At 35.3% G+C, this 12,443-nt stretch overlaps 1 protein-coding gene across 1 annotated transcript in view; it reads left to right on the top strand.

Moving 5' to 3' along the window:
* The window catches only part of LOC121497691 (phospholipid-transporting ATPase IB-like), a 176,956-nt gene that overhangs the window by 84,485 nt on the left and 80,028 nt on the right, over window positions 1–12,443 (top strand). The window contains exons 22-23 of the mRNA XM_041767439.1: window positions 4,252–4,390; window positions 11,004–11,068. Of these exons, the coding sequence (XP_041623373.1) occupies window positions 4,252–4,390; window positions 11,004–11,068 (204 nt within the window). The remainder of the gene's footprint in view (window positions 1–4,251; window positions 4,391–11,003; window positions 11,069–12,443) is intronic.

Below are 12,443 nucleotides of genomic sequence, written 5' to 3'. Positions count from 1 at the left end.
CTAGAACGTGATCTATCTTGGTGTTTCATGTGAGCCTGAGATAAAAGTGTATTCTGCTGTTGAACAAACATTCTCTCAATGTCAATTACATGTAAAGAATTGATGGCTCTGTTCTGTTCAATTATATCTTTACAGATTATGTCTGTTGGATCTGTTGATTATTGACAGAGAGGTATTGGAGTCTTCACCTATTAAGATTACATTCATCTCTTTGCTGTTCCACGAGTTCTTGTCTAATATACTTTGATGCTCTGTTGTTGTTAGGTGCACTGAGGATTACCATGTTTTCTTAGAAAACTGACTCCTTTATTATTAGTCCGTGCCTCTTTTTATTCCTGATAATTTTCCTATTCTGAAGTCAGCTTTGTCTTGAAATTAATATAGCTCCTCCAGCTTCTTTTATTAGTGTTAGTATAGTGTATCTTTCTCCATCCCTTTATTATTAATCTATTTGTCTCTTCATGTTTAATGTGCGTTTCTTACAGAGAACATAGTCTTTTTTTTAAATCCACTCACAGTTCTGTCTTTTAATTAGTATATTTAGACCATACATTTTTACAGTGATTACTAGTTAATATATTTCATATTCATAACTATTTTCTATTTGTAACATTTTCTTACTCTTTCTTTGTCTTCGCTTTTTTTTTTTTTTTTGCCTTCTCTGGTTTTAATGATCTACTTTCTCTCCTTTCTTAGCACTTCAATTATATATTTTTTAAATGTTTTTAATGGTTGGCTTAGAGTTCACAATTTGCTTTTACAACTAAATTGTCCACTTTTACATAATACTATACCATGTCATGGGAAGGGCGGGTACCTTATGATAGTTTATCCAATTCCTCCCTCCTATCTCTTATATTGCTTTCATACATTGCATTTGTTCATAACCCTAATCACCTAATACATTATTACATTATATTTTAAACCATATATGTTAAGCCAATAAGAAAAAAAAGATATTACTTAATCTTTACCAATTCCCTCTTTGATGTTATGGCTTTCTTTATGAATATCTGAATTTTTGACCTACATCATTTTACTTCTCCCTGGAGAGTTTTTAACATTTCTTGCAAGGCAGGTGTGTGAGCAACAAATTTCTTCAATTTTTGTTTGTCTGAGAAAGGATATATTTCTCTTTTACACTTGAATAATTTCACTGGACACAAGTTCTAGCTTGGTGTATTTTTCCTTTTAACACTTTATTTTACTCCACTCTGTCCTTGCTTTCATAGTTTTTAAAGAGAAGTCCAATGTAGTTACTATTCTTGTTCCTGTATAGGTAAGACTTGTTTTTTCCCCCCTTCTCTGGCTTCTTTCAAAATTTTCTCTGGACAGAACATAAAGACTCCTAACTCTGGGAAACAAACTAGGGGTGGTGGAAGGGAAGGAGGGCGGGGGGTGGGGGTGAATGGGTGACGGGCACTGAGGGGGGCACTTGACGGGATGAGCACTGGGTGTTATTCTGTATGTTGGCAAATTGAACACCAAAAAAAAAATAAATTTATTATTTAAAAAAAAAGATTTTCTTTGGAAAACAGTTTGCACATGAAATATGTAGATGTCAGTTTTTAGTATTTACCATAATTGGTGTTCTCTGAGGTCTGGGTCTAAGGATTTATATATGTCATTAATTTTGGAAAATTCTCACCAATAATTATTTCAAGGATTTTCTGTTCCTTTCTCTCTTTCTTCTACTTCTGGTATTCTCATTACATATATGTTATACCTCTTATAATTGTCCCACAGTTCTTTTTTTTTAAGATTTTGTTTTTATTATTTATTTATTTGTGAGACACACACACACACAGAGACAAAGAGAGAGAGAGAGAGAGAGAGAGAGAGAGAGAGGCAGAGACATAGGCAGAGGGAGAAGCAGGCTCCATGCAGGGAGCCTGACGTGGGACTTGATCCCGGGTCTCGGGATCCCTTGATCCCGGTCTTGATCCTGGACTGAAGGTGATTCTAAACCATTGAGCCACCGGGGCCGCTCTGCCCCACAGTTTTTGGCATTTTATTTTATTTTTTCATTTTTTTATCTCTTTGTTTTTCAGTTTGGGAAGTTTTTATTGACAAATATTCATGTCCACTATTTCCTTACAGTTGTTCAGGCAACTGATGAGCCCATCAGAGGCATTCCTTATTTATGATACAGTGTTTTTTTTTATTGCTAACATTTCCTTTAGATTTTTTTATTAGCATTTTTATCTTTCTGCTTATATTATCCATCTGTTCTTGCATGTTGTTCACTTTTACCATTAGAGTCCTTAGTATATTAATCATAGTTATTTCAAATTTCTAGTCTGGTAATTCCCAAATATCTGTCATATCTAAGTCTGGTTCTGACACTTGCTCTGTCTGTTCAGACTGATTTTTGTCTTGAGCTGCCCTGTTATTTTTTGTTGAAAGCCACACATGATGTATTGGGTAAAAGGAATGAGGCAAATAGGGCTTTTGGTTGAAGTTTCATGTTTCTCTGACTAGAAATAGTCTGTTTACTGTTTGTTGGATCTGTGGTAGTAGAGGTTAAATTTGTGTCTAGTGTCCTTGTTTTCATCCTCCTGCTGTCTTTAGGTTTCCCTAGAGACTCCTTCTTAAATAGAGTCTGAGTCTTACACTTCTTTCATTGGCAGTCCCCCATATTCATGAAAGAGACAGTGATGTGGTAAGGTGAAGGAGAGGAGAATTATTTTATAGTCTTATGATTAGATCTCAGACTTCTGGGAACCTGAGTTATGTTATTTCTCTTCCCCCACATCAAAAACTAGAAGGTGCTAGAGATGAGTATTTCCCCTACATTAGCTTGGAAGGCTCTGGTAAGCCCAAGGTGATAAGCCTCTGATAAGATAGTTTCCTTTGAGTAAAGGCCTTTGTGAAGAGAGCAGAATAATCTGGGAGTATCTCAAAATGTTTGCTTCCCCCTCCAACATAATCAGGAAGGGGATCCCTTTTATTCCTAATTAGCCATGTATTTTTATCATGAAAATATTTAAATCATTCTTTTAAAAATCCATATTTCATACATGGAAACATAAATCATTACTAAAAATACCTTTTTGCTAGCTATGGAAAATTTTACATTAAAATCTAAAGTTTTAATACAGAAATAACTTGGAAGTGTTATAGTAGAAATGGCCCCAAATAGAATAATAAAATTAAAGAATATCTAATAGGATTGGTATACTTGGATATTTATCAGTTAAAAATTCAGCTGGTCATTGGGAAGACTAAAAATTTTATGGTTATTTTAAAGTTTAATTTACAGTTTATATATGATAGTATCTCAAATTATTTCAATTCTAATTATCAGCACAGAATCAGCTTGTTTTATTTCTTAATTTCATTTTTAACGACAAATAGCAATGTAAAAACCCCTTGAACCTTTAGTTTGTGTTGGCTTCTGGGAAACAACTTATGCTTTATATACACCTCTTTATCTACCGTAGAGCTTCTGTTGGAATATCTACAGTGATAGGGAAATAATTTACAATAGGAACAAAAACTATAAACTTTCTGGTGCTAAGAAGCTTATGGAGAGAATATGAATTTTTTTGTAAGGACTTATATAAGTGGATAGGTTTATACAATATATAGAAAACCCCAGTATAATAAATGTGGCAATTCTCCCCAAAGTCATTTATAAATTCAATGTAATACAGGAAATAATTTGGAGATACATATAATTCCCAACAGGATTTTTATAGAACTTGAGCAGTTTGTTCCAAAATTCATACAGAAGTAGAAGGAGGCAGAGAATTATCATACTTTTTAAAGACTAATAAAGGAAAGAGGCTTACCTCTCTAGACCTAATTGTCTAATTATAATCTGTTAGACATTATTATTTTTATTTTTAAGGTTTTATTTATTTGAGAGAGAGAGAGAGCACAAGTGGGGAGGAGAGACAGAGGCCATGGGAGAAGTAGGCTCCCATTGAGCAGGGAGCCTGATGTGGGGCTGGATCCCAGGACCCTGAGATCATGACCCAAGCCAAAGGCAGACGCTAAACTGAGCCACCTAGGTGCTCCCATGAGTCTACTCTGTCATGTTATACTGCTTCATGTTGTAGCAGAATAGGGACAAATAGACCAATGGAAGAGACTAGGGAAAAAATGTGTGTGTGGGTAACATGTATGGGACTTCACATAAGAAGTAGACCGCATATCATTTGTCAAAATTTGCCCTATTTATTCCATGCTAAAATATTTTTTAATATTAACTAATATTAAAAATATCTTTTTCAAAAAAATACCTAGAAATTTCTGCTGCTTGGAGCCACAGCCATTGAAGATCGTCTTCAAGCACGTGTTCCAGAAACGATAGCGACTTTACTGAAAGCAAACATAAGAATATGGGTCTTGACAGGAGATAAACAAGAAACTGCAATTAACATAGGTAATTGATACAAAGTTTTAGAAAATCTGGTTGGACAGGTATATATATCCTAGTATCAAGAAGGAATGATTGAGCTTCCTTCAAGTGATTGTTTCATATGTCTTTGGCAAAGCGGAGTGCAATGGAATCTTGCCATTACATGGCAGGAAAATTGAACAAACTAAGCAAAGCAAACAGTTCTGTCTCCTTCACATTGTTGAAATAGAAACTGGAGAATGCTTACATGAGTAATATGTAGTTTCTTGTTGCTTTCCTTTGAAGAAGTTAGGGCATATTCCCCCCTATAACATATATACTTACCGTTGTATTATATGTGTTTATTCATAAAAATTTTGATTATTAGTGAGAATATTTGGTTGTTTTTTTCCAAGCTCCAGTGTCACTTTTTTTGTTTGTTTGGGTTTTTTTTGTTTTGTTTTGTTTTGTTTTTCCCCTGTAACTTTACTGTATGATTGTATCTTAGGGTTGAGATATACAGAATAAGAGTTGAAAAATCAGTTGTTAGCTGCAAATATTCAAATTTTCATAGAAGGAATTGAAATTATTATTTTCTTAATAATCATCATGGTAGCAGCTCCAGTTAGATTAATGTATATGATAAAACGATGCACCAGACACCCCCTTTAAATGTTGTCACCAACTATTTAGTTTACTTTCATTCATTTAATGAATATTGAATCAATACTTGCCAGGTACCAGGAAAATCTAAGAGCTGGGAATGAAAATGTGAGTAATAATCTGTCCTCATGAAATTTATGTCCACGTGGAAAAGATAAAATTAATAAGCCAATCACTGTGTTTTGTAATATTGCAGTCAGTGCTAAGAATAAAAACACAGTAAGACATAGCAAGAGGTAGACAAGGTAATCAAATAGAACACCTGTTAAGACGATGACTTTTGAACCTGAAACCCAAGTGGAAAGAGGGAACAAGCACTGGGAAGATCTCTGGTACAAGTGTTCCAGCCAAAGAGTATAATGAGCATAATGGCCCTGGTGTGGGGATGTGCATACTAGAGTAACAAATGAAAAACCAGAGTAATTGGAGTACAGAGCAAGGCAGAGAAGATAGGAGATGAGAGCTTGTCAGGTCACAATAAGAAATGTACACAGCTTTAAGCAGGAGAGTAATAGGATCTAATTTATGTTTTAAAAATATTTGTTGGCTATTGTATGAAGACTGGACTAAATTGAAGTCAGGGGATGAGGTAGGAAGCCTTCATCAAAGTCTAGACAAGAGATGATGGTGACTTGTACTAGAATGTAATGCGAAGTGTGAGGGAGAGACTAAATTTGGGGTACATTTGGTAGATTGATCTCTCAGGCCTCACTGATGAGGGAGTGTGGTGAGTCAGAGTTTTGTTGTGAAGAGGAGCAGAGAAATAGGGTATAGCTGGAAGAGAACACATAGTCAATGAAGGGTTGGCTATTTTTGAAGGATCTACTTACCCTCTGTAAGCATCAATTTTCATGTCTGTAGAATGGGGATAAAATAATAGTTTTAACCTCATAGGGTTATTCTGAGGATGCCTTGAGGTCATCCCTATGAAGAGCTTAGCTTGGTATGAAGCACTTACAAGTCCTTCATAATGCTAGATATTAACATAATTATTAAGGACTCACAAAAAGGAGTGCAACCATGAGGTAGTCATTCATTTCACCACCTGGCCAATTTTTGAGAACATACCACACATATACTCTCCTTTCGCCAGCTCTCCCATATTTTGGCTTTAGTGTGACTTGCTGTTTCTTGATAACTATGAACTCAGTGACCACAGTAATATGATGTATATTCTCAGAGTATATCCTGTGAAGGACTTAGCTGACATCACCACAGGAGAGGACAACTGCTCTCTCACCACCTTCCTAAATTTCACCTAGTCACTTTTTCCAGATCCACAACCTGAGGATTGTTTACTTTCCCTAAGCCTTTGACTGTCTCCTCAGCTCGGGATTGAATCCCAATGTTGATGAGACACAGTCATTGTTGGTAGGGGAATTTTTAATCCTTATTGAATGAGACTTATTTTTGTTAGCAGAAGTCTATAATTCACTTGAAGGATTCTTTGCTCAAAATAACTGGATTCTTAGATAACTGCTATATTGAACTGCAGTCATTTCCAAAAGTAATTCTTTAGTAACTGTGGTGGACTTAAAGGAAGAAAGGAAACAATCTCTCTAGTTTCCTAAAGCAGAACTTGGAAATATCTGGAAGAACCAGGCAGGACAAGAGTGAAGGGCAATGCACATGTGTGGAGGAAGGGCAATATATACATGTTGGAGGGGGAGGTCACAAGGGGAGGACTGTCCCCTGAAGGGGCAGCCAGTGCATCCTTGCCTTTTGGAAATGAGTGTCTGCTAACTAAAAAGTTATTTAAAAAATTTTTTTAATTACAAAAAAATTTTTAGGGGGTGGAGGGGCAGAGAGAGGGAGAGAGGGAATTCTAAACAGGCTCCACAATAGGCATGGAGCCTGATGTGGGGTTCCATCTCACAACCCTGAGCCAAAATTGTGAGTCAGACACTTAACTGAATGAGTCCCAGGTGACCTAGGTTTTTAGTTTTTTAAAGACAATTGAGAATTCTGTCTTCTGATGTGAAATGTCCTGATGCAGAGATGTTGCCTCAAACGTGTAAAACTTTGCAAGAGCAAAGCAAAACACGTCTGTTAGTGGAAAGCAGTCTATAATCCCCTGACCTCTTTGGAGTCCTGGGTCCCAGATCGAATTTTATTATCATCCCTGCAGAGACCAGCTAGAAGATGGAATCAGTGAACCTTGGTATAAACCGAAGACCGTGCTGACATAATTTGTTTCTTAGGGGCTTTCTGAACTCTAGCTTTTTCCAAGAAAAGCAATAGCCTTTGGTTAGAGAGCTCTCGTGTTACATTCATGGTTTGAATGTCTGGAAAATGAATTCAAAAATAAAAAGATTGAGCTATGTCTGAGAGCTGACATCTTTACACCTTTAGAAGAGAATGTAGAACATAGTGGTTGAAAATCACAGACTTTGGAGTTAACTAGGACCCGGTTTTGAACCTGAATCTTTTGCCTCTATATTTATGAGCTTGTACTTCTGTAGAGTTTTCTCAGCCTTAATTTTCTGATTAGTAAAACTGAGATAACCATGATATCTCTGGTGGTTGTGATGATTAAATGAGATGTGTATGTCAAATTTTTTCCAAAGTATTGGGCACAGTGAGGGCTTTGAAAATGTTGGCTGCTGCCTTTATGAATGTTGTGACAGTTCTAATTACCATCACCTCTCATGGAGCTCAAGTTGGCTAATGTTTTTGCAGTTAAAAGACTAAAGGTAGTCCTGATTCTGGTTACAAACAAAATTTGACTAAGGATTTGGCAGGAGGGTAACTTTTAGGAATCAGTGTGTCAAGACTGGTTTTTGACAATAGCCACAAGTGATTATATAAGGACTGCTGTTTCATTTTGGCCTATTTTCTAAGACTGCTAGTTCTATTAACTTCTGAAAGCTTTCTGATAACGTGATTCAACATAATCTGCTGCTTCCTAAACTCAGCAGCATTTATGTTATTGTATTTCACTTACCAATATGCTATTTTTTTCTTTTGCATTAGCTTTGATTCTTTAGGTTTTTTTTTTTTTTTTTTTTATGATAGTCACAGAGAGAGAGAGAGAGAGGCAGAGACACAGGCGGAGGAAGATGCAGGCTCCATGCACTGGGAGCCTGATGTGGGATTCGATCCGGGGTCTCCAGGATCACGCCCTGGGCCAAAGGCAGGCGCCAAACCGCTGCGCCACCCAGGGATCCCGATTCTTTAGGTTTTAAGAGGCTTATCATATATCTATTGCAAATCTTCCTTTGCGCCCACCATGATGCTGGGTACAAGTAAGCACTCAGCACTTGCATACTGATTGAATTTCATCATGATATATAGAGACTTTTAGCCTTTGTCTATATAGAGCAAGCAGCAGCAACAGATTCAGGAGAGAAGATTCCTCATGGGGGCTGCACCAGAACCCACAGTGGTCAGTGGGAGGCTGGTTTGTCAGTGTCAGGCACAAATATTAACTCTCCAACCGGGATGCTGCTACAGAAACTGTCAGCATTAGGCAGTTAACTTTGTCAGTAACTTATTACAAAATAAAAGTGGACACATGAACATTGCAATAAAATGTATCAGGAAATCTTTAGAATTCTTTGAAAAGTTTAGAATCTCTGGTTTTGAAATACTGCTGCAATAAGGCAAAGCAAATATCCGCAGATTTTGAAATAGAAATTAAATTTAAAGATCATTACATTCTGTGGGGGGAAAACACTGTCTACATAGGAAGCATCAGATGAACAAATAATTGATGAAGAAGACCATTTAAAAAATGATTGTTTCCTGTAATTGGATAGGCTTTCAATAGAATACATAAGTAGGCATTTTGAATTATGTAAAAATCATGAAGCTACTTTTGCTTTTCTGTATGATGTCCACAAGTTTCAGGAAACTTCAAAGGAAATGTTAAAATGATATTGTATAAATTTAGGTTTAAGTTCCAATTTAATGAAACTGATTTATATGAATAGTTTTAGAAAATTTGACCCATAGAAATCATTAGTTACAAATGTATAAAAATTTAATTTTCAAAATAATTTATCAGAAATTTATCACAGTGTCCTCACAGCCTAAAAAAAAATCTTAATAGCTCCAGTAATAGTTATATCAGAAAGATCTTGTTCAAAATTTGAAATGGTCAAAAATTACTGACAATCTTGCATTTTCCAAGAGTGACTTACATTGCTTTTAATTACATATGTTGTTTGAAAATAAAGCTGCTAAAACTGTAAGTTTTGACAATCGAATAAATGAATTTGCAGAAATGTAAGGCATAAAAATCTTATGATCAAACAAGATATCACATTAATAGTTTTATTTTTATCACATTATCTAAGATTATGGCACCAAAACCATATATTTTTTGCAATTTGTAATTTTTTTTTTTGTATCACCATTACCCCTGTTATGTTTCACAAGTACAAAATATTTTTAAAGAAAAGCTTTAGGGATCCCTGGGTGGCGCAGCGGTTTGGCGCCTGCCTTTGGCCCAGGGCGCGATCCTGGAGACCGGGGATCGAATCCCACGTCAGGCTCCCGGTGCATGGAGCCTGCTTCTCCCTCTGCCTATGTCTCTGCCTCTCTCTCTCTCTGTCTGTATGACTATCATAAATAGATTAAAAAAAAATTAAAAAAAAAAACCTTGCTGTTCTAGGTAGGAAAAGAAATAAAAACATTGTTAAAAAAAAAGAAAAGAAAAGCTTTATATTTTAGAATCTGCAGTGGCATTGTGTTCTCCCCCGTTTTTGAACAAGAGAGATCCCATACTTTCAACTTTGCCAAGAGGACCATTCTGGTGGGAGAGGAGGGTACTCTGGAGATTGGGGGCGGGGGGCTGTCTCCCAGATTTGTGTATAGCTGCTGAATTAAACACCTGCACACCATCTCTTTAGGACAGCCCTTAGTTCCCAGGGACAAAACTGAATCTATAAGAAGAGAAATATTGTCCTAACTTGCTCAATATTTGCAGGGTTCTCTTCTTATACTCACTCAAATCACTACTTTCCATGATTTTCACAGCAAGGGTAATTCCTTTCATTTATCCAGCAGCTTTCTTTTTTCTTTTTTTTTTTTAATTTAAAGATTTTATTTATTTATTCATGAGAGACACACGGAGAAAGGCAGAGACCTGTGAGGAGCCTGATGCAGGACTTGATCCCAAGAACTTGAGCCAAAGGCAAATGCTCAACCACTGAGCCACCCAGGCATTCCTCTCTAGCAGCTTTCAAATTGCCCCTGTGAGCCTATGGGACGAAAGGAAAGCAACTATTTTTGGATGATTTGTTATTGGTTAGTGGATGTTTCCTCAGAAACACAGTTTCTGCTTCACAGAACTTTAAAATGACTGCTTTTACAAAGACTCAAACTTTTTTTGATAAGGGCTCATCTATCTCAGAGATAGTTTCATTCTTGTAGATACAGATATAATTTTGTATATTTGGGTCCTCATAGGCTAAATCCTCTATTTACAAAAATATTCTTAGTCTAATTTCTAAAGTGAGAATGACTTAAAGTTTTAAAATTGGAAAATGCTTCCTGAGGTGTCTAACTTGATCATCACATCGAACGTTATTATGAGCATTGGGTGAATTTATTTCCTTTAATTGTACCTAGGATTCTATTAGCATAGTAGGCATAATACTATTGATGTAGTGGCTTGATACAACAAAACTTGGCTTCCTCAAGACTTGGAATTGTTATAAATCAAACTGAATCTCGTGTCATAGAAAGATAATAAAAATAAAAATCCACAGATATTTGAAAGTACAGATTTAGGCATTAGTTATATGCACCTTCCCAACCATTTCTATTTAGGTTGCCAATTAAGATTTAAATGAACTAGTAATGTTTCAATTTTTTCCCTCTGTAATCTCTTGCTCAGTATTTGTGGTGAGCTACTGGGCTTTGACCTAGTCATAAGGCATAGAGTATGATGAAGAAAGAATATAAGTAGATTTTTTTTAATTAAAAAAAATGAACTCATAGAAGGCATTGAGTCTTCAAATATGTGACATCTTTATTTTTCTTTTGGTAGCATATTCCTGTAAATTGATATCAGCTCAAATGCCTCGTATTCAATTGAATACAAACTCACTTGAGGTAAGTGATTTTTTAAAATTTGATTTAATATGAATATAATCAACTTTACTAGAGTGTTTCCCCCACATCTTAAAATCTACATAAGTTGTCTTGAACTCCCACTCAGGCCCATTAGAACATTACCTCTGGTCCCCACTTCTTGTCTCAGTCTTAGGCTAATCCTTTAACACCTCTGCTTCTGGCATTATGCCAAATCCAGTTCTCAGATTTTTTATTTTAAAAATGTAAAAAAAGAAGAAGAAGGAGAAGAAGAAGAAGAGAAGAGAGAGAGAGAAAATATATATGCATATAGCAATCTTTATCAAAAGTTTGAGTTGATCAGTAGCATTTACATTGAAGGAATATAATCTAATATTGGACCTCTTTGCCCTTAAAAATTAAATGGCTATAGCCATTTATTTTATGTTAAATATTTTTTTTACTGTGTAATTTACTTACACATATTTTAAAAAATATAAACAGACTTCATCTATTCCTTTTCAGTCTTCTTTTTTTAAAATGTAGATCTGAGTTTCTGACACATATAATAATTATTCTCCTTGAAAATTTTTAAAAATATTTCTTATGGGGCAGATCAGTTGGCAATGAATTTCCTCAGTTTTTATCTGAGAAAGTCTTTATTTCTCTTTCACATTTGAAGGATAATTACACCGGATATAGAATTCTTGGTTGTTGTCTCTTGTTCTTTTAACACTTTCTTCTTGACTGCATGGTTTCTGACGAGAACCTGATATTTCTTATTTATTCTTCCCTTTGGCTTTTTTAAAACATTTCTTCTTTGCCTTTGATTTTGTGGTTTGAATGTGGTATGCCTAGATATAAATTTTTTGGTATTTATCCTGCTTGGTGTTTTCTAAGTTTCCTGGGTCTATACTTATGTGTTTGCCATTAATTTGGGAACATTCTTAAGTCATTAGTACTTAAAATTTTCTTTCTGTTCTGTTTTCTTTCCCTTCTCCTTCAGGTATTCCCATTAGCTATATGTTAGACCTTTTAAATTATCCCACAGTTCTTGGATATTCCATTCTGTTTTTTTCCTAATTCTTATTTTCCTTTATATTTCAGTTTGGGAAATTTCTGTTGACATATCTTCAAGCTCATTAATTTTTAGACTTTGCACACTCTATCATTGAACCCAACAAGGGCATTCTTCATTTCTATTACAGTGATTTTTATTTCATTTTTATTCTTTCTTAGGCATTTCCATTTCTCTGGTTATCTTCCCCATTTGTTCTTTTATGTTGTCTATTTTTCCACTAGAGACCTTAATATGTTAATCATAGTTTATTTTAAATTCACTGATACTTCCAAAATCTGTTTTCTTTGAATCTGGTTCTGATGCTTGCTTTAGTTCTTCAGACAGTGCTTTTTTTGC

Source organism: Vulpes lagopus, chromosome 8, assembly GCF_018345385.1.
Source record: "Vulpes lagopus strain Blue_001 chromosome 8, ASM1834538v1, whole genome shotgun sequence".
NCBI classification, from domain to species: Eukaryota; Metazoa; Chordata; class Mammalia; order Carnivora; family Canidae; genus Vulpes; species Vulpes lagopus.
Note: the sequence above shows the minus strand (reverse complement) of the source record. Positions and strands in the feature narration are given on the sequence as shown.